Source organism: Calonectris borealis, chromosome 20 (genome assembly GCF_964195595.1).
Source record: "Calonectris borealis chromosome 20, bCalBor7.hap1.2, whole genome shotgun sequence".
NCBI classification, from domain to species: Eukaryota; Metazoa; Chordata; class Aves; order Procellariiformes; family Procellariidae; genus Calonectris; species Calonectris borealis.
In genome coordinates this window covers 13,959,253-13,981,205 of record NC_134331.1, presented here as the reverse complement: position 1 = coordinate 13,981,205, position 21,953 = coordinate 13,959,253, and the positions used below count along the sequence as shown (strand labels likewise).

The 21,953-nt window shown below is 63.7% G+C and overlaps 1 protein-coding gene across 1 annotated transcript; it reads right to left on the bottom strand.

Annotated features, from left to right (window-relative positions):
- Positions 1-397: 397 nt before the first annotated feature.
- On the bottom strand, positions 398-21,460 carry RNF157 (ring finger protein 157). The gene is given in 22 exon segments (XM_075170117.1): positions 398-453; positions 456-596; positions 599-661; positions 3,039-3,142; positions 3,750-3,852; positions 5,389-5,437; positions 5,722-5,787; positions 5,927-6,123; positions 6,553-6,664; positions 6,862-6,970; positions 7,061-7,299; positions 7,650-7,762; positions 7,970-8,129; positions 8,745-8,816; positions 9,109-9,156; positions 9,568-9,611; positions 9,767-9,833; positions 9,947-10,064; positions 10,519-10,665; positions 11,196-11,284; positions 15,745-15,863; positions 21,373-21,460. Coding segments are annotated over 22 exon segments (2,304 nt in total).
- Positions 21,461-21,953: the final 493 nt, after the last annotated feature.

Genomic DNA, 21,953 nt, shown 5'->3' with positions numbered 1-21,953 from the left:
TCCGGCACGGCGGCTGCGTGGCAGGAGAGACCAGAAGGCACATGGTGAAGGCGGGAGCGGAGGCGGCGCGGGGGCATGCACACGAGCGAGCAAACGGGGTGACCGCAGGGGGGTCGGGGGGGCTCGCCGCCTGCGAACGGGTTTGGGACAGGGACAGGGAGTCACCGCTGGACACGGTGCGAGGGGGCCGTCATGCGTGGAGCTCCCCGGGGTTTCGTGCCAAGGAGAACCGAGGGGTGGGCATGCTTGTGGTGCAGGGGAGCCGGGTCCCCGCACGCCTCCTCTCTGGCTGCAGGCTCCCGGTTCGGGCAGCACCCTCCAGCCGGGGCAGGGCAACGGGCAGAGCTGGGGACCTGCCTGCCCATGGCTTGCGTCCTGCCACCCAAATGATCAGAGGCTACGTGGTGCCCTTAGGAAGGGGGTGCACCCCTAAAGCAGGGCGGCTGCTCCCACAGCGAGGTTAAGCCCCGTGCCCAGGTGTGGGGGCAGCTCTGAGCCCAGGGGACCATGCAAGGGCACCCCAAGGCCAAGGGCAAGCGCTGAGGCTTCCTCAGAGAGGGAGCAATAAAACCCTGCTGCCTGCTGATTTATGGGGGAGACAGCTGCCATTTCGACTGGCTTTTCATGGTGAGCTCAGGCTGGAGAGCGAGGCACGTTAAGTCTGCGGATCCCGGCGGGAACAGAGAATTAAACAGGACCACACATACACGCACACCGAAATCCCATTAAGAGCTTGACATTGCATAAGTCACTGCAGTGCTCCGGTGCAGAGACCCAGCTCCGCTCAGCGCACCCTTGGGAGGCTGCCAAGGAGCGGGGCTGGGGGCAGCAGGACACAGTCTGGCCCCACAGTGGGGACCTGGCCGCACGCCCACCCGCCTCTCCTCCCTTTGGGCTGCAGGAGGGGGCTCCCCACCGCCGATAGCAGCCGTCAGACCTGCCCTGCGCAGACCGGCTCCCAAAGAGCATCGTGGCGAAACCCAACCGGCTCGCCCGGCCCGCTGCGATATCGCTTACAGCTCGGATCATCCGGGTTTAAACCAGCAAAAGCCCTCAGGGGATTTCAGGTCTTCTGCTGCCTCTGATGCAGCAGCTCCCCAACCCTCCCCACCTTGCTGCCAGCCTTTTCGGCAGGCACCTTCCCCCAGTTTCTCTTTCCAATGCCACCCTGTCCCTGGCAGAGGCTGCGGCCGTGGCCAGAGGATGCTCTGAGCCCCGGGGACAGCCCCTGCAACCCGCTGCACGCCCCGGGGCTCTGCGGGATCCACTCGAGGACATGGGTTTGTGGGTTTTAGTTAAACCTTGTGTCCTAAAATCCCTGAGATGTGGCCTTTTGATTCCTCCCACAGCCTTTTTCCACCAGCCTGAAATCTGCAGAGATTTCACAACAGCTTCGAGGAACCACATCCCACGCTTTCATCCATTACAAAGAGGGCAAAAACCAACCCAGGGGTCTAATCATGGCAAAACCTCTGCACAAGAGAAATTGGGGGAATAAATAATAAATAATAATAATAATAATAATAATAATAATATCATCATCATCATCATCATCATCGCTAGTCGAGGTGATTTTCTTTTAAGCTTTCAAGAAAACAGCACCTGGCCCCAAAGTAAAAGTCCGCCCTGTTCTTGCTGGCCCCATGGATGCGATTACATCCAAACCTGCAAGAAACCTCTGCCAAAAGGGACTTTTTCAGTGCATGCAAACCAGCCCTGCGATTGCAATCCAGCACCACCAGTACTAAACCGTGCCTCAAATCGTCTCTGTCGCAGACAGAAAGTGGCCGAGTCCCGATAGTGGGTGGCTGCTGACGGGGAGCAGACGGGGCCGGGGAAGGAAGGAGCTGCCCTGAGTCTAACGAACAAAACCAACGTTGCAAAACACCGATTGCAACGAGGAAACAACCACCTGGCCGTTACAGCCCCGCGGGCAGCTGCTCCCCTTCACCGCCCTGGCTCCCTGGCCCCCCCAGCACCCCAGGGCACCCCAGGGCCATCCTCCTCCAACCCCTTTAGGGCAGAGCTCAGCATCCCTGGAGTTATTCCCTCCAGCCCCTCTGCCATCCCCCGGGGACCACGGGCAGCCCCGAAGCCCCCGCTCTGCACCTCCTCTGCCCCCTGCCCCGGCGCGAGCGGCAGCCCCCCGCTTTTCCCAGCAAATGCCGAGGCCGGATCGCCCCTCTCATGCGGGCGGCAGCGCGGCTCCCTGCCGAGGGCTCCAAGCAGCGCAGCCACCGGACGCACGGGCAGACGTGGTGGCCAAAGGCTGGAGAGCACATCCTTGGCTGGGCTTGGCCCAGGGGCCAGATTCTGCACCCCAGCCCAGGAGGGGATGAAGCCATCACAGTCCTTGCAGCAGAGCAAGAATTTGGCCCCGTACTGGGGCTGTTTGGGTTGCAAAGCCCCCCCTTCCTCATCCTCCCCCTGGCACAACCAAGGGGGACACGGGCAGGGATGGCTTTGGCTGGTGCCACGGCCGGGGGATGCTTTGCGGCACCCCCAGCAAAGGCAGGGGGGCTGCTGGGATGCCCCAGCCCCCTCCCCAGCCCCCCCGGGCTGGTGGGGCTCAGCCAGCTGCTGCCGGAGGGTGATGGAGGGGACACGGGCATTTGTGGCAGGCGCCTGTTCCTCCCCAAGCCTCAGCCGAGTTTCTCCAGTGCAGAAACCGCCAGGATCAGGCGAGGCAGCGGGAGAGGAAGCTTTCCTGGAGGAGAAGGGGGGAAAGAAATGACTTTTCCCTCCTGGGGGGGCTGGGCTGGTTTCACCCACCCTCTTGGCTCTCCAGCACCCGCTGCGGGTCTGGGACCTGCCACAAATTTAGCCGAAGGGGCAAGGCAGGGGCAGAGTTGCTTTCAGCTTGTCCACAAATGTATTGACGCAGACCTGGACCCTCAGAGGGCTTCGTCTTGGCTTTTTCCCCTCCTGTTTCCTCACCCCCAGGCTGATGGAGAGGAGCCTGCGGTGCTGGGCAGGGTCCCCAGCCCGCTGCGCCCATGGCCTGTACAGGGACCCAGGGTCACCAATACATTTGTCACCTTTGGGCAACTCTGGGCAGGGAGGGGACACAAGCGTGGGTTGAGAAAACCGTGTTGGCACAGAGCGAACATGAACTTTCACAAGGACGGAGGAGCCCGGGAGGGAGGAAGAAGAGAAAAAAGGGATGGAGAGAGGGCGAGAGGGAACAGGAGAAAGGTGGAAGGAGGGTGGAAGAGAAAGCGTGAAGAAATGGGAAAGAGGGATGAACTCCGGGGCTCTGCAGAAGGACAGCTAGACCTGACATGCCCCATCTCCCCGGCCCTGGAGGAAGAGGAGGGTGAGGCAGGCAGCCCCTGCGGCGAGGCTGGACAGCTGCAGCTCACGTCCCGACTCAAAATACCGCTGTGCCCACCACAAGTCGGGACCAGGCTACCGTCGTGCCCCACAACCGCCTTCACGGGGAGGGCTAGTGCCCCCCAAGGAGCCAGCAGCCCCCTGGCCAAGGGACAAAACTCCCAGCAAAGCAAGTCTGTGACCCCCCCGGGACACCCCGGTGGGGACAGGTCACCCTGACCTACGGCTGCTGAGTGGTGACGTGCCTGGTGCTCAGCCCCGCGGGGGACGGGCGGTGGGGTGCAGCCTGGTGGGGATGGTGGGGATGGTGGTGGGAGAGGAGGGATGGATGCAAAGGGCTGGGGGATGCAGGGAGGAGTGGAACTGTCCCCCCCACCCCAAGTTCATGTTCAGCAGATGGCCACTCACCAGGTAAGCAGGCCTCAGAGCACAGTTTATTGTCCAGCGCTTTCACGTGTGCGATGCCCAAGTCATTGTTATTGTCACACCTCAGACCGAGGAAAGCGCCTGTCCTCGGGCCTGGAAGGGAGTTAAGGCAGTTAACGCCGCGGCTCGGCGCTGGGGCTTGCCGTTGCCTTTTTAGCGGTGGGGTGTGGGATTTCTGGGTCTTTTCCTCTCCCCTCCCCACCCTCTTTCAAAAAAAAAAAGATTAAAATGATGCATCTAGATGGGAGTGGGTGAAGAGCGGACAATAATGCCTGGGCACGGTCCGAGCTGCTCCTTTCCTTGCACCGGCCGCATCGGAGGGCAGCGAAACAGCGACGATGCGGCGACGGGCACCGGCACGCGTGAACCTGCTCCCCCGCCGCCTGCCCGGGGTTCAACAAACCTTCCCCCCGGCACGGCCGAGCGGTCCCCGGTCGGTAGAGCCGGGCCGCGGTGGCACCCGTCACCTCCTGCCAGAGCCTCTCCGGCACCATCAGCGCGTGCGCGAGAGCCGCGGGGATGCCGGGAGGAGGCAGCAACTGGATGCGTGGGGCAAAAGAAGCCGTAGCCAAGCTTTGCAGGGGGGACGGAGGCTTTCGGGGCTGAGGGAGGTAACTCTGCTTCTTGGCATCACCTGTACGAGAGATCAGCCCCCAGGCTGTTACCTGCATCCGTCAGAGGCAGGCGACTAGCCCTCAGGAGGGACGTTCCCAAACAAGTCAGCAGCCCCGCCGAGAACGGGCGCAGGACCGTGTCCCAAGGAGAAAGGCCGACCTGCTCCCGGCGTTGTTGGGGTGCCCGTGGATGTCCACCACGGCCACCAGTTGCTCCCCAGTTGTCATATCTGAGTCTCCCCATCAGCAAGAGCCTCCCCGCAGGGCAGAGGCCACGTTTTGGGGATGGGTGTTCCTGCTTTCCCGCTTGGCTGAGTCCAGGTTGGACGAGGGAACAGTTTTGGTATATTTTTTGCTAACCAGAGACTTGCAAACACGGGAGGGGGCACACCGGGGGCCTCCCTATCGGCCGGAATAATTCCAAGGCGCCTGGTGGCCAACGGCACGGGGGTGAGCACGTCTTTCCTTGGCTATTTGGTGCATGGGAGGAGGCGAGAGGAGCCCTCAATGCGCGTGTGTTGGCTTGTGAAAGCACTTTGAGGGCAGGCCAAAAAAAATTAGGAAAGCATCCCAAAGGGAACAGTTTTGCAGCCCCTTCCTACGGGAACCAGCCCAGCCAGGGGTCCCTAAGGGGGAGACTTTCAGAGATGTGAGGAAAGACCTTCATGGTGAGGGGAAAAACACGGAGAAGCCTCTTTCCCACTTGGCCTGTTGGAAACGCTGTCAGATCCCGCGGGCCAGCCGTCGCCTGCTCCGTGCCCTGCGCCGCGCTCACCGGGGTCCCTGTGGCCGGCTGGCTTCCCCCGACCCACTGGTGTTCAACCCCCCTGTGGGTGGCCCCACTGTGACAGATGCTTTCCCAGCCCCAGTGCCCACGGAGGCACCCAGGGCTCTCCCCGATGGCAGCCAGCAGGCAGGGGAGCTGGAGACGGCACAGCGTCTGCCACTCGCTTGGCTACCCACCGGTGACACCGAACTAAAAGCAGGGGGACAACAACAACCCGGGGCCTTTTACCGTCTTCCTGCGTGGGAGAGGCGTCCTCGTCCTCCAGCACGTCGTTGCCCTGCGGCACAGGCGAGAGGCAGCAAGCGTTAGCAGCCCCGCGGCGTCCCGGCACGTGCCAGGAGCTGTCCCCGGGTCCCTTTGGAGGAACACCCCTACCCCTGGCCCTGGGGGGGGTCCGTGGACCAGGAAGATGAGCCCAGATGGGGGACAGCCCCACCACCCCCTCCGTCCCCAGGGCAGCCCCTTTTCCGTCCCAGCCCCGGGCGGACGTGGTGCCGGCTGCCCGGCTTCCCCCTCCACAGGCACCGCGGCTCCCAGTCCCGCGCGGGGCGGTTTCGTTACCTCGGCATCGCGCTCCTCGGCCGAGATGCTGACGAAGTTTAAATCCGGGGACTCCACAGGCGTTGACTGCGGGAAGGTGGGAAAGATGGAAGTTAAAAAAAAATAGAGTCTGGTGCCAGTGGGTTTGGAGGAGAAGTTACATCCCATGGGGAAGCTCTTGAACCTGGGGGCGATGGGTGCCAGCAACAAACCCCCCAGCGCCTACCTCTCCGTCGGAGGCCGTGGCACTGGCGGCCACGGGAGAGGGGAGCATGTCCCCCTCCTCCTCCTCCTCCTCCTCCGTGCCGGGAGCGACGTAGGAGCCGGACATGGAGGACACGGTGTCGGTGCTGAGCTGGGAGTGCTGGCTCTGGGAGGAGGCCATGGACATGACGGACTGAGCCAGGCTGCTGCTGACGGGCTCTGGGGGAGAGCGGGGGCTGAGCGGGGCCGCCAGACCCCCCCAGCGCACCGGCGCAAGTCGTGGCACAGCACCAGCTAATTAAAACCAGGGCTAATGAGGAGGAGCGGGGCATGGAGCAAGGACCTGCTGCATGCCACGGAGGCGTGATGAGTGGAAAGCTGCCAGCAGCGGGTCCCCGGGGCTCGCAGCCCCCCGTCTCTGGGTCTACAGAGTGATGAAGCAGGGGCGATCAGTGGCCCCATGCCCCCCATCTTCAGGTCTATGGGTGATGAAGCAGAGGTGATACCCCAGGGCTTCATGCAACGTCCATGGCAGGGTAGGAAGGGGCCACGCAAGCCCCCTCCATGTCCCCCCGCAGCAGGACGGACCCAAAACCGCGATCCCACTCTCCGGCCTTGCCAGCGCCTGCGAGCCCCGCCGTGCCGTACCTTCCGGGGACGAGATGGTGGAGGAGAGGGGGGTGCCGGTGCACGAGGACTGGTCGATGGCTCCCGATGACGACAGGGTGAGGTTTTCGCTCTCTGGCGTCGCGCCGCATTCCTGGAAGAAGGGGACATGGGGAGGACGGGATGGGGATATCCGGCAGGGATGGATCCGTCTCCCCTGGCATCCTTATGGATGGAGGAAGAGCCAGGAGGGGCAAACCCCAGCCAGACGCTCTGGTCCCAAACCACCCCCAAACCGCCCACCCCCCCAGTGCCTCGGCTGGTCACCAGCACGTTTCGGAGGGTGCTCACCTCCTCGCGCCGGGCAGGGGATCTCCTCCTGGAGACCCTCAGCTCCGACTCGGTGCACGACTTCTCGTCCTCCTCTTCGGGCAGGATGGAGGAGTTCTGCGAGACGGACCTGCGCGGGGGCAGGGAGGGCAAAGCAGAGGGCTTCACCCCTGCCCGCAGCCCCCAGACGCCCCTGAGCCCCCCGGGCCCCCGCACTCACTTGGAGAGGCTCCTCTTCAGCTTGAGCCCCGGGGGGCCGCAGTCGGGGAGGCGCTCGAGGGGCGAGAGGGCCCGCAGGGGGGGCAGGGGGCCGTCGCTGCCGTAGGAGGGCAGGGTCCCCGCGCCCGGAGGGTCCCCCAGCGCGCGCAGCGGCAGGGCGGCCGGCGAGGGCGTCAGCGGCCCGTTGAGAGCCTCCAGCAGCGACACCACCTCGTAGCCCGCGGGGATGTTCTCCGAGGACTGGGGAGAGAGGGGAGACGGGGTGAAGGTCCCCCCGGGCCGTTTTGCTGCCCCCCCCGCCCCTGCTCCCAGTGGGATCGAGATGCCCAGGGGAGAAGCCAAAACCCAGAGAACAGACAAACTCCCTGCACAAATGAAAGCCCCAAATCTGTGGTCTTTCCACCCAACCGAAAGCCCTTTTTTTGCAATATCAACCTCGCAATTTTTGCAAGATCAATTTGTATTAAATAAATAAACCCTGGCCCCGGGAAGCACTGCATCCCCAAACCTCCCTGGCCCCAGCACCACGGGGTGGAGGGGGCCGGGGTCCTGCGGCCAGCTGGGGGGGCCAGGCTCGGCCGGGCACTGACCGAGTGCTCCTCGGAGTCGGAGGTCTGCGAGGCGATGATGGGGTTGAAGCTGGTGGGCGAGAGGGGACCCAGCTTTTTCCTCATGGCTCGGATTTGAAGCAAGGCTCGGAAAGCTGCGGCAGCAGGGACGAAGGGTGGGGTGAAAACCAGGTGCTGAAAGGAGACCCCCCCCAAAATGCCACCCCATTTCCCAGGAGGGGCATCCCCGCATGGCATCACTGCATGCGGGGCTGGAGGGACCCCAAAACCCAAGGACGGGAGATGCCAGTCCCCTCCCAGGGATGCCAGCCCCCCCCGATTCGCCAGCCCCCGGCCCTTACGCAGCCTGCAGATGGGGCAGTTGTTGGCCTGGTAGCGCAGGGTGTCGGCGCAGGTGTTGCAGAGGCAGAGGTGGCGGCAGGGCAGGATGAGGGTGTCGCGGACGTCCGAGAGGCAGACCACGCACTCGGCGCTGTTATCACTCACCTCGTCCTCGGCCACCTGCCCCGTGGGAGAGACGGGAGCCGCTCGGCCTCGGGGTCCCCAGCCCGCGTGGCGTGAGGGTGGGTGCCCTAAAATATCGGCTGGGTGCCCCGAGAGCTTGCTGCAGGGTCCTGCCTGTGTCCCTGGGCTGCCTGCTCTTGAAATACAACCCTGGGACCTTATCGCTCCCCTCCTGGAGTCTGGGAGATGGGGCTGGAGCCATCAGGAACCCCACAAAGGGATGCATCCTTCACCCCAACTTCTACATATATATATTTTTTTATATATATATATATCAGAGGGGGAGGCATGTCCCACGCTTCGAGCCCCACAGTGCCCTCCTAAGCCAGCAAGATCCAGCCATCACGCTCCCAAGGGACCACAAAGGATGGGGGAAAAAGGCTCAATCCTTCAGCTTTCTGCCTCTGGCAGCTTCGACGCCAACACAAAACACCTGTACTGCCCCGGGCAGCTCCATGTCGTGCTGCAAACTCTTGCCCCGAGTGTGTTTTAGCTGCTGGACCTGTGCTAGGGGAATGGGAGAGGGGACGAGGGGAGACCCACAGGATGCAGCTGGGGGATGCAGCTGGGGGATGCAGCTGGGGGATGCAGCTGGGGGATGCAGGCACGTACCTTGGAGTCCTGCGTGTTGTACTTGTTCTCGATGCCGTAGATCTCCTGCAGGAGGTAGCTCACACCATCCACCTGCAACCCCGCAGGGAAGGGGTGAGGAGCGGAGACACGGCCCCTGCAGCCACCGTGGCTCCCGGCCCCCTCCTCAGGCCAGCCCTCCTCACCCCAACATCCGCAGCTTCTCTTTGCATCAAGGCACTTGAAATTGCCGGTGGTCCCCAAGCTCCGGGAGGCCGGAGCAGGGCAGGGGCAGGCTGCTGCCCACACAGGGGTTTGCTGCTCCCCGAAAGCCCCTCGGCGCCTTCCCCCCCAGGGGTGTGCAGGGCGCTGGCTGCCACCGCCGCGGGGACCCCCGGACACTCACCACTTGCTTCTGCTTGAGGGGCTTCACGCAGAAGGTGCCGTCGCTGTGCTGGAGGGAGGAGAGCACACGGGTGGGCACCGGGGCTGAGCACCCCAGGGACCGCCGTGCTCGAGCGCCCACCCACCCTGTAGCTGTCGCCGCTCCCACCTCACTCCCACCCAGCCCTTTTTGCAGGAATTCTGTTTTTTCCCGGCACCCTGGTACCAGGCAGGTGTGGGGCGTCACACACATTGCAAGGCTGGAGGCTTGTTGGGGCGAGGAGATGGAGTTGAGACCAAATGCCTCAAAAGTGGGTGCTTAAAATCAAGGATTTGGAGGATATTCCCAGAATTTCAGGAGCAGCTCCAAAACAGCCCCAGCCCAGCAGCACCATCCCGAGCCCTGCAGGTTCCTCCAGGCTCTCGCACCCAGTGGGCGAGGGGGTAGGAGCGGGGAGAACAGCCCCAGCTTGGCACTTACCTTCTCAAAGGTGGCCAGCAGCACGTGGCAGTGCCCGGTGTGCTCTGCAAGACACAAAGGGACGGGCAGGGCTCAGGGGACACACAGGGCCATGGCGGCAGCAAGGAGAAGCAGGAGGCTCTGCCCGGTTGGTGCAGGGGCTGGCACCACGGTGCTGGCAACTGGGAAAGCCCAACCCAGCAAGGAACCCCCTCCTCACCCTCTCCTTCATCCACCACCGCGTGCACCACCATGGGGTACACCTCCCGGTCCAGGTCGAAGCCCAGCTGGAGAGAGACAGGAGGAGAGGCTTGGTGAGGTGGAGCAGCAATGGAGGCTTCATCCCATGTCCATAACCGTACCCGAGCCCGCGGCTGATGCCACGGCAGGTGGGACCCACCTCCTCCTCGCTCCACTCGGAGGGGTCGACGGTGTGGGAGGGCACACAGAACTGCTGGCACACCCCCCGCTTGTAGTGCACCGTCTCCGACTGCAGGCTGTTGTCCCTGGGGATGTAGCTGTCCCGCGGGGAGGGAACAGCGTCAGTGGCACCACGGGTGTCCCCACGCTCCTCCCAGTCTCCCCGGCTCACAGGGACGCCGGGAAGATGGGAGAGAGGGGGGTCCCTCCTCGCCTCCCTCCTGGATGACTCTTGGGGCGGAGGTAAGAAGTCCGAAAAAGGGCTAAAATAATCCGCGGGGCTAAAGTAACCCCAAGAGAGCCAACCTGGGGGGGACCGGGAGGGGCAATGATTTCTCCTGGTCTGTGCTCTGACCTGGAGGTGACAGGAGGGAGCAGGACGGGTCAGGGAAGGAAGCACCCGGGGGCGGCGAGGAACCCCCCTTCCAGCCTCAGCACCACCGGCAGCTGCCTCCGGCCCCGAGGAGGGGAGATGCTCCGGGGAGGGAGGCTCCGTGTCCCCCAGCAGAGCCCTGCAGCCGGCCGGGGGACGTGCCAGGCTGGGGTCCTCACCTCGCCACCCCGTTGTGAAACTCCTCGCTCGCCTGGTAGTAGATGGTTATGGCCACACGGGCGTCTGTGTCGAAGGTGAACTCCACGTTGTAGTGCACCTTGGCTTTGCTGACTTCTTCCCCCGGGGTCTTCACCTCCTCCGAGCACCTGGGGAGCACAGAGGGTCCGGGAGATGGGCACCCCTCGGGGACGGCTCGGGGTGCCCCAGGACTGTCCCCTCAGCAGGTTCCCCTGGGCACCAGTGGCCCCAGAAGGGGCTGCGCCCTCCATCAGTGGAAACTGAGGCACGCCAGGAGGGCCCAGCACGCCCAAGGTCAAGCCTGCAGCCCGAGAAGCGCCGCGGGCAGATTTCAGCCGTAATCTCGAACCTCCCGGCCTGGCCGCAATCCCCCGCCTCCCTCCAACAAAGCCTTTGGAAGGTGGAGGAGGAAGAAAAAGCAAAGCACTTCAAAGGCAGCACTAAGCTCCTTTAATCCCGCGGCGGAGCCAGCGCAGCCAGTGCCCGCGGGAAGCTCACCCGTGTCGGGAGGGGAAGGGGCACACTTGGACAGCGGTGGCTCGTCCCCCTCCACCCACCCGTGCCGAGACGAGAGCACCCCTGTGCTCAGCATCCCCTGGGGGCATCCAGCCGGACCCCTCCCTCCGTGGCTCAGGGCCCCGACCCCCCCAGGACTCACTTGACGAGGCGCAGGGTGTCCTTGCGGATGTTGATTAAGCTCCTGAGGGTCTTCACGGGTTCCTGAGGAGGTGGAGCAGCGTAAGGGAACTACGACGAGAGAGACACCGGTGAAGGCAGACGCACGCAGGGGGGTGACAGCGGCCGCAGACCTTGTCCCCGGAGCCCCCAGTGACCCAGCCCTGAACCGACACCCCGTATGTGGGCACCCGGGGTGGGCTGCGCATCCTGATGGGTGCTGAGCACCCGCAGCTCCTGCTGGCACTTGGGTGCCAGGCAGCATGATGACGGGGACATCCTCCCTCCAAAGAGCAAAGCCAAACCCCTTGCAGGGGACAGTTTCACCGGGGCGGGGGGGCACGCAGAGAGGGGCTGATCCTTGTCCAGGCGGCCGCTGATGCATTTTTAGGCTGCCGACGCAGCGCGGAGCTGGGCAGGGGAGGCTGGAGCTCCCTCCCCGCCCGCCAGCCAAGGAACGGACACAAGTGTCCCTGTTTTCCTCCGAGGATGGATGGGATTTGGGTGGCGGGGTCTCCGCCAGCCCCGTGCCCGGAGCGGGGAGCCGCCGGGGCGGCCGGGCAGGGCCAGGCAGGCGGCAGCGCTACGCGGCAGAGGTGTCGTGCCATCCTCCAAGGTGACCTTGTCCTTCCTGGTCCTTCCTGCCCACCTGCACAGGGGCTACAGGGCTTGCTGGGGAGAGGGGACGCGGCGGCAGCCAGGGAACACCCTGTCCTTGGCACTGCAGCCACCCAAGGGAGACCGAGGGCACCAGGGAAGGGATGCAGGACCCTTCTCCCCCCTCTCCACCTCCCAGGTAGGTTGAGCCCCAGGAAGGGACCAGCCCCCCGGGGGACGACACAAACACGCCTCGGAGAGACAGAGGCTTACGCCGGGATTAATGCCCGGCTCACTGGCGAGCTGTCACCGCGTGCCAGGGGACAGCCAGGGCCAGGCGGGCGTTGGGTGCCATCGTGGATGGCAGATGCTCACAGGAGGGCTTAACTGCTGCCTTGCGAGAGGGAATAAGTAACCGAGCCAGGCTGCCTGGGTCCCTTCGTCCCCCTGCGCTGCCCCCAGCCCGGAGGGGGCCCCCAGGGACAGCGAGGCTCCCGCTGCACCCCGATACCAAGGGGACAAGATCGATTGCAGATGGCACTTGGGGATGCCCCGCAGGGAGCCAGGTGCCCATTTCCCATGTCCCTGGCGCCCTCGCGTGGGAAAGCCATCGTCACCTTCCTTGTCCCCAAAGCCATCGTCCCCAAAGCCCTGCAGAGCAGGACGGATGGGGCTGCACAACCTCCCTGGCTGGGGACCCGTGCAGGGCTCAGCGGGACGGGACGGGACAGGCAGCTCGCGGGACCCGGCAGCGCAGGCAGAGGCCTGCCCCATCCCTCCTCCACCAGGCGGGCATCACCCACCGTGTCCCACCACCCCGCAGCTCCGGTCCCCCCGGTGGCATGGGAAGGCAGGTTAAAGCCTGGGCTGGACCCAGCGCAGACGATGGCACCGGGCACTTTGAAGGTGAATCCATGGCACCTTGGAATTGCCACCCTCTCCTTCCCCGCTGGGAGGGGAAAGGGGCAGCTGAGTCATTAATCTGGTGTTAATGAGCTTTTTAACGAGGGCTAAACGGGCACCTGCAGAATCGTCCGTTGCAGCTGGAAGGGAGCAAGTGAGAAAAGGCCTCCGAGCTGGAGCCAAGCCATGTCGCGACATGCCATGCCATGTCTCGATACATCCTCTGCTGTTCAAATTAGAAGCAATCCAATCTTGCTCATTTGCACCTTGCCGGCCAAGCCGTACCCAAACCAACCCGCAGTAAGTGGCAGAGCTCGCCCTGGCAGGGAGAGCACCCATGGGTGGGAGCCCCCTCCCGCTGCAGCACCCAGGGGTGGGTGACGGAGGAGGAAGCAGGCAGCCGGGTGCCCCAGCGCAGCCCCGCGGGGGCCGTTGGGCTGGGAAGGATGGGGAAGTGCCGCAGGCAAATTTCTGGCTGCAGAAACTGCTTTGCTGTTGCAGTTGGGCTCTTTCACACCCACGTGTGGGCTTTTTTTGGGGGGGGTTGGGGCTTTTTTTGAATGAAATTTTGCAAGCTGGATTTGCACATCAGGAAGGGGCTGTTTAAAGGACTTTTTGCATCTCCTCAATTTAAATCAAGCTGAAAACAACAGAAAAAACCTCACTGCAACCGTTACCCATTTAAAAATGCCGTCCACGCATCTAGAGCGACATTTGGTCCAGACCAGCTTTTGTTAAAGTGAAAAAAAAACCCTCAAAAATCTTTCTTGGGGTTTTTCCACAAGAGGACCCAGGCTGGTTTGCGTGGGCAGGGATGCCCAGCAGCACGTTTCAACAGTCCCCGGCTTCCCCGGAACGCCCCACGCTCTCCAGGTGCCACAAACGGCCCCTCCGCTCCTCGGCCCCTGCAGAGGTGTCCCCGCACGGTGGCAGCTACTTAGAAGTGCAACGCCCTTCCCAGCCCTTCGGGAACCTGTCCGAGCTGGAAAATCCAGATTATCCCGCATCCGTGGAGGGGAGAGTCTGCGCAGCCTCCGGGTGCTCTGCACATCCCCGCGGCAGCAGCGCTGCTAATAGCTCAGCCGAGGTGCTCAGCTCAGAGAGGACTTGGGACACAATTTTTTCGAAGACCTCCTGGCCCTCGACACCCGAGGAACCCAAGATAAATCCTCCACCAAAAAGCACTGGCCATGTCTGGCATTTCCAGCCCAGCCAGGGCTCTCACAACAGGCCAGAACGCAAAAGCATCGCAGCCAGGAAGCTCCAGGACAGGTCTCGGAGGCGGCATCAGAGATGCCCAAATGTCACCTGGTCACAGGCTTGGGCCAGAAACAACACGGGTCCCCCCCCGACCCATCCCGAGCCGAAAGCCCAGCCCCAAAATTGCCCCCACTCCCCGGAGAGACGAGACCGCGGTCACAGCTCTGCAGCCCAGGGCCGTCGGTAATTAAGCCGGAGCAATGCAATTTAGCTTGCAACACTGTGTTAATTCTTTCTGCTGTTTCCAAGCTGTTCCTTTACCTTCCCCGCTGCTTCTGCTGTCGGGGCGTCTGACTCGGGAACTGCTCGCTGGGCAGTTTAGAGGCTTTTACGGTAATCAAGAGGATTTCTCAGCGCTTGCTGCTGCAGAGAGGACTCGAGTGCTGACTTTTCATTTTCTGGGGAAGCGCAGAGGATGGAGAGAAAGGCGCTGGCTTTGCCCACCCAACGCTCACGGGTTTTGGGGGGTGCTCCTGCCCTTGGCTCTACCGGGATCCCCGCTCTGGCACAGCCTGAGGCCGGGCGCTTCCCCGCTGAAGGAACGTACGATGCTGCCAAAACGCTGCCGAAGCCGATTTCAAGGAGGAAACACAAACTGGGATGGCAGCAGCCTCGCCAGCCCCAGCACAGAGCAGGCGGCATTCGAGAGCAGGGATGTGGGCACCAGGCAAGCTTATCTCAACTCAGTAGAAAGGCTTTGGTGCCTTTTAATTCCTCACCTTGAATTTTTTTTGATATTTGACCCCCCACTGCTCCAGGGATGCTGGCGAGCCGCCCCACTGAGATGCACCCGGAGGAGCGGGGGACATTACCCCCACAGCTGACACCCTCCATGGGGATGGCCCCACTCTCATTTCCTCCCTTTCAAAAAGCAGCAAGCAGAAAAAACATCTCCAGGACCATGGGGTCTGGGGACCTTCCCTGCAGCCAGGGTGCCCCATGCCCTGGCACCAGCTGGAGCCGGCAGCACCCAGCACCGCGAAACCCACCGGTGCTGCCCGCCGCCCCCACCACCCCCTTTCTCCCTCCCCTTTTTTGCTAGAGCTTGGGGAATACTTTCGCCTGCTCCTGTCCAAGCCACTCTGCTCCGCAGCGCGCTCCCGACGGGTCCCCCACCCCGTGCCGTCTGGGCTGGGAGACGGCTCCCGGCTGGGCTGGGCAGGGCAAGGGGAAAAGCAGCTCTCGGAGAGGGAGCGAGAAAGGAGTTGGGCTAAACCAGCCCATCACCCCTCAGCATCTTCTTCACCCCCTGATGTGTTTAAGCCGGTGGGTCTGTGTGTGCAATCGGTCCTTGCGGGTTGAAAAATAGGTGCAGATCGGATGACCCACAACACGGGTACTGCACAGCGCAGCACCCGAAGGCAGAGGTCACGCAGCCGCCCGGTCCGTTCCCAACCACTTGCAAACCTACTCACCCATCGCAACTCAAGCGTGGCGGCGAGGCGAGAGATACAGCAATAACGTTACGTTGCTGTGGAGCGCGCGGACGGGGGCAGGCAGGCTGAGAGGAGACCCAGGTTAGTCCCCAGTGGAGGACAGGCTGCAGCAAGTAGCCAACCCTTCTATTAGACATCAGAGAACCCACTCGGGCCACCCTCGGGCCAGTCCAGATGTGCTCGGGTGGCTCTGCCTTCGGGGTGTGACGGCCAGCAGCCTCACAGCATGCACCCATGACACAGACAGTCACCACCGTTTTGGGAAGGGGCACGCCCGGGCCCCGTGTCCCCCCCCCCGCCCCGTGTGCCCCCCGCCCCGCGCCCACCGGTGCCCACCACCACGGGCCGGTTCCCCAGGAAGTTGAGGTCGCTGTTCTCGCCGAAGAGGTAACCCTCGGGGTGCGTGGAGTCGAACTTCTCGCCGCCCATGATGAAGTGGTTGGCGAAGTAGCTCCCTGGAAGGAAAGCACAGAGCGCGCCTGAGCGGGGGGAGGACGGGGCTTCAACCGGGCGATGGAGCGGCACGAAGCCACCGAATCGATGGCTCAGAGGTGCCTTCGTCCCCAAGGTCACCTCCCTGGGAGCCTTTCGGGTTGAGCTCGCGCGCTGCCAGCCTCCAAGCAGGCAGAGGCGAAGGGGGAGCCGACCCTTCCTGGCCGCCCTCTGCCCTGCCCTCCCCTCTCCCTGCCGCATCCCCCCGCTGCCAGCGATCCCGTCCCTGCCCGGCCACCACGACGGCCGAAGCCCGGGCAGAGGGAGCCGGGATGGGGAGAGGCTGGTGCAGGGGCCCAGCCCCACGGCAGCGCCCGGCTCGGGGGCTGCTCCATCCAGTGGGATTTAACGGGAGCAGATTCACATCCCGGGGCTTCGGCTGCCTCCCTCCCTCGGCGAGCACAGTGCCTGCTCCCCTTTCCCTGCCCGGGAAATCCCTGCGAGCCCCAGCCCAGCCTGAGCCACCCAAGGTCACTCCGACCTTCAGCCATCCCCGCGCTGCCAGGGGCGGCCAAATCCTGGTCTGCGAGCAGGAAGGGGAGATGGCTCCCGGGGCGGCAGAGCAGGAGAGCAGCGCTAATCCTTTGCATAAACACCGGCTAATTTCCCGAGGAGGCGGGAGAGACAGCCTGTCCTGCCAGAGCACCGCATCTCCCAAAGCCTGGGAGCCCCGGGGGGCCGGGCTGGCTCCTACAGCCCCACGGACGCTGCCGGGAAGGGGCGGCACGGGCCAGGCACGCAGCCCTCGAAAGGGGCTGGGTTCCTCCTGCCCAAAGCCCGGTCGCAGACCTCGTGTGCCACGCTAGGCAGCGTGTCCGCAGCCGGGCACCTGCTCGGGTTGTTGCGGCCGCTGCCGAGAGGTGGGCAGCGCACAACTGAAGTGAGTTCTGTCAGTTCTCAGCCTGCAGCCTTCCCTAGGAAGAGCTCGCTTGCAGGAGGGAGGATTTTGGGGGGCTGTAGACCCTCCAGGAGGTCAGCAACCCCCTGCAAAGTGCTCCACAGTGCCCTGATGAATGCCGGGCACTGACCTGTGTCCCTTCTTCCCTTGCAGGGTAAAGCACGGAGCCAAAATACCGACGTGTCCCCTCCCCGAACTGGGAGCAGTCCCCAGGTCAGGCTAGAAGAGAGATTTTCCTGCCAGCCCAGCCAGGAGCCGACCGGTGCCTGCTCCTTGTCCGCGAGGTCCGGGCTGCGGCTGCGGCACAGGATCCGGCTGGGGCAAGAGGGTCGGGACTTCTCCTTAGGGTGGGAAAAGGAAGGGAAAGGGGGAGGCGAACAGGGACGGTGAGCGGCAAGCAGAAGCACCGGGAGTCAGGAGGGGCAACGGATGGAGGATGGACACAGCGTCCTGTGTCCTGCCGGCCATGGGGACGAGGTCCAGCTTGCAAAAACCCCAAACCAAACAGCACAGAGCCATCCGCAGCCCCCCGGGGACACCGCAAAACTAAACCTTTGGGGTCCACAGATCAAAGGAGCTCAAGCCTGGGCTGCAGCTCTGCTTGTGGGGACTCAAGTCAGAGGCTGCAGTTGGCTTCCAGCAGATGCTGCGACTGCCCAGGGCTGGATCAGGCCTTAATACTGCATTTAAAAACCAAAACCGAACCCAAGGCCCAAGGGGAGGAGGAGGAGAGGGGATCTAATGCTGGGGCAAGAGGAACGAGCGGGGCCGCACAGCTTCACCCGAAGGCCCCGCGGCACTGGGATGCCCGGATGCAGCACGCCCGATAGGAAATGTCGACCATCAATTATTGATGCCTGCTGCTTTCTGGTCCCATTTTCCACGTACATAATTTATAGGCAGCTCCCCGGGGAAGGACGCGGCCACGTGAAAAAAAAACCAAGAGCAAAGTGCCTTCGGAGCTGCTGCAGCGGCACAGCTGGGGGAGCATGGGGCCGTCCGGAGCTTTTCCTGGCACCGACTTGCGAGAGCAGGAGATGGAAAAAAATTATCTTTAAACCTGCAGAAAAGCTTCCCCAGGACTGGGGGAAAGCTGGAAAATGGAGCACAAGCTCCCTGCGATGGCCCCAGCTGTGGTGTGGTGGGTGCTGGGAGCTCCCATAGGATGGGCAGAGGAGGCGAGCACCACTCTGCTGTCACCCAGTTCTCTGCCGGGGGTTGGAAGCACCCTTGGGTACTGCAGGCTCCCAGCACGCCCCGTGCACAGCCCAGGGGCTTCAGCTCCCCCTTTGCAGCGGACAGCACTGGCCCCGCGCTCCCTCCCAGGAAAGGTCCTCCAAAAACCTTGCCATTAAACAAGAGCCTCGAGTCGTGCCGGGCTCTGCCAGGGAAGCACGGGGAAGCCCATCAGCCCGTGCGGGCGACCCTGCGGGCACGGCTGGTTGGCAGAAGAAGGAAGCATCTTTCCAGCCACAGCCACCTTATTATCGGCTAATTACAAATCCTTAACCAACGCCTGCCGCTGGGGAAGGAAAGCCCGTCAAGGACGGTCACATCGCCGAGGGAAAGCTGGGCTTTAATGAGACCTGAAACTTCAGAGGCCTGGTGAGCGTGCAGGAAGGGCTGAACAGAGCGGCTGCTGGAAAGGAGGAATAAACCGAAATTGCCTGGTGTTCCTGGCAAACAAAGCGCGTCCTGCGCACCCGCCGGCACCGTCACGCAGGACGTACCTGGCACCAGCTGGTGCCAATGACACCATCGACCCCTTTTCTCCACGAGCACCAGGGATGCCACCTTACACAGGGCCGGTGGGATGCCCCGCCACCGGCGAGGACCCCGCGGGTGCAGACCCCGGTGCGCGCCGTGGCCGTGCCTGTGGCTCTGGCACACGGTGGCACACGTCACGCGCTGTCCCCCGAGCCATCGCTGCCCTGCTGGGCTCTGGCTCGGCTCTGGTAACGCGGCCCCTGGCTCCCAAACATCAGAGCCCGGATGCTTCGGCCGGGTCACAGCCCGGCTCTCCAAAGCCGCTAAAATAGAAAAGCTCATTTTGAGCCCGTCCGCGCGCTCCTGGCGAGGGAAGCGCCAGGTTTTGCGCAGCCTGCAGTCATCGCAGCCGGGTGGCCGTGGTACGGTGCTGGCAGAGGGACACCCCACGGCAGTGGGTGCCAGCACGGGGTGCTGCGATGGGCACGGCACTGCCCGGTGAGCCGGCACGCTGCGGCTTATTTAATTCAGCGCTCTAAAGCGGGCAGCCAGAGCCAGTGGTGGCCGGAGGCAAAGCCAAACCCCAGCCACGGCGCTGCTCCCTGTGCCATAGCGGTGCCACCACCGTGGGGCTGTGCCCCCCGGGACTGGGGCGTCACTGGCTGGTTAACCCCTCCACGCCTGATCCCAGCCAGGGCCCTGCTCGTGGTCTCCCCTCCCGTGTGCCTGGGGGGGGCTCAGTACCATCCTCAGCCAGGGACAGGGGCTGAAAGCCGGGGACTTGCCCCAACAGCCACCCCACTAGCCAGGCAGCGGGCTCCATAAAACAGCCCCTGCTTGCGCTCCTTCCCATCGCCTTTGCCAGCGTGAGATTAGAGCCACTGAAGTAAATCCCTGCCTTTGCCTCAAAATATTGGCTTAACTAACCCCATTTGCACCCTGCCTGGAGGGGATGGGACCCCCAGGATGGGACGGGGAGATGCTTGACTGGGGCAAGACGTGGCTGCCCTATTCCCACAGGCTGCACTGGCCATCCCTAGCAAGCCTGCAGCCAAACAGCCAAAGCCATATCCACAGAGAGGGAAATGTCCCTGGGGTCCCGTGAGACCCCCCCAGGGCCACGTTTCCAAAGCCAGTGGCTGTTTCCAGGCGGCATTGGAGGCCAGAGAAGCGCTGCCGCCACAGAGGAATCAGCTCTGCTGCCCGGCACGTCCTCCCCTGCCTCCCTCTCGGCTGCCGGCAGCGCTGAAGGCAAATCCCCTCTCAGATTAAAAGCAAACCATCCATAATCTCCCACGGCCACCAGCCTGCCCTCGTCCCAGTGCAGATGGCCATGTCACCTGGGCACCTCCTGTCCCTCTGCCCGAAGACCCCGAGCAGCACCGGGACCGCCCCCCCAGCTCTGCCCAGGCCCCATCAGTGGGACCAGCCCACCTGAGCACACCTGAAAGCCCCGGGATCTCCCTGAAAGCCAGACTTAAGCATCAGCCTGGTGTCCTCTGCCAGCTGAGATGAGTTTGGAAGTGCTCAGCCGGGTGCACTCACTCCCCCAGAGTGGGGCACAGGACTGGTACCCTCCACCCCTTCCTGCCCGGATCTTTCAAGAGCCCCTAAATAAGAAGCAGTCCCAAGACAAAACCCCTTAATGCACGGAGCCGCGGCCCCTGCAGAGAGCAGACCCACAGATGGGGTGGTCCAGCTTCAGCTGGCATCAAGGTGACAGGGGCCTTGAAACCGCATAAAAGGGGGAGCTGGGGGAGCCCCACGGGAGGACGGGCTGCCGAGGATCGGCCATCTCCACCCCACAGCGCCCCAGTTAACCCCCGCCACTGCAGATGTGCCAGTCAGCTGTGCAACCCATTTTAGATTAAAATTAAAATTAAAAAAAAAAGCCAAGCACAGCTTTTCAGGACAAGAGTAGGGTTTGTGCTGGCTGTAATTCTTCCTAAGGATGTCTTTATTTGTAATTAGCGAGTAATTTGTCACAGCACTAACGATCCAAGCATTTACCTTATCCTATTAACTACCAAAATAGTTACCTATTAATAATATTCAGTGCCGCAAGGATCCCGTGGCAATCCCCGCACACGCACGGTGCTCCCAGGCATCATCTGCTGATACCGGTATTTTCGCGGCTCTGAAGCGATACCCACCCAAAGACCGGACCCCATCACCTCTCTCCATCGCAACCCCCCCATGGCCCCCCCGGACAGCCGCTCAGCCCGGCCCTTTGCAGGGAAAACCGCAGCACGGAGGGGAGGGACAGATTTTCCAAGGTCACGCACAAGGTTTGAGACAGGGCTGGATTCGGGAGCAGGAGAGACATCACTGCCGAGGCAAGGCGAGGAGGCGAGGAGCCGGGGAGGGCGAAGGCTCCCCATGGAAGAAGCCGGGGTGCTGCTCTGGGGCAGGGCCCTGGGAAGGAGGGATCCCCTCCAATCCCTCCCACCCCAGCCTCCCGGGAATTTAAACCCAGGCTTTTCCCGAGCAGTCAGACCAGGTACGAACAGAGCTCCAGCCTTCCCAGCCCAGCGCCGCAGACCGCGGGCACAAATAATAATAACATCATTGAAGTCGCATCAACTCGGCCAAGTTTGGGAGCCGGGTTTGGCTCGCAAAAGGGCACCCGGAGAGGGGGCACCCCGCGGGGGGGCCCGGGGCGACCCCATCCCTGCCGCACCGCACGGAGACAGGGTGCCCAGCACCAGACCTATGTTTTTAGGGTGCCCCCCCAACCGCGTGCGGTCAGGGGGTGCCTTGGGGCGCGCAGGGGCGGCCCCGACCGGAGCAAGGTCGTGCCCGGTCCCCGCCCTGCTCCCCCCCCGCCCAGCGGCGGCACCGGGCCGCGGGACCCCGCGGGGGCTCACCGGATTTCGGGGGGTATCTGTAGACGGAATTAGCGGGGATATCCACCTCCTCCACCCCTGCGTTTTGCCGGCTGGTCAGAGCCCCCATGGCCGGGCCGGGGCTCAGCGGGCGGGATGCGGCGGGGTGCCCTCCCGCCCGGGACCGGGGCTGGCGGCGGCGGCCCCCGCCCGCAGCATCCTCCGCTCTGCGCCGCGCCCGGCACCGCCCCCGCGCCAGCGCCGGGGTGCGCCAATGCGGGGCGGGGCCGGGCCTGCCCCGCCCCGCCCCGCCCCGCCCCGGGGATGCCGCGGGGCTGGGGGAGAGGGGGGAAGGTGCTGCCCTGTCCCCGGGGTCGCCTGCCCGGTGCCCCCCCCCCCCGCACAGCAGGGCCCCCCCTCAGGTGCCACTGACCTGCCCCCCTCCCCCGTGGCACGCGTGTGCCCCCAGTGTCGCCCACCTGCCACCCCCGCTCTCACCCAGTTGCCTCCAGTACTGCTCACCACTCCCCCTTGCCATCACCTGCCCCCCCAGTCGCACAGCCCAGGGACCCCTGCCCACCCCAGTACCACCCCACCATCCCCACCTGGATCGCCCTCCTCCC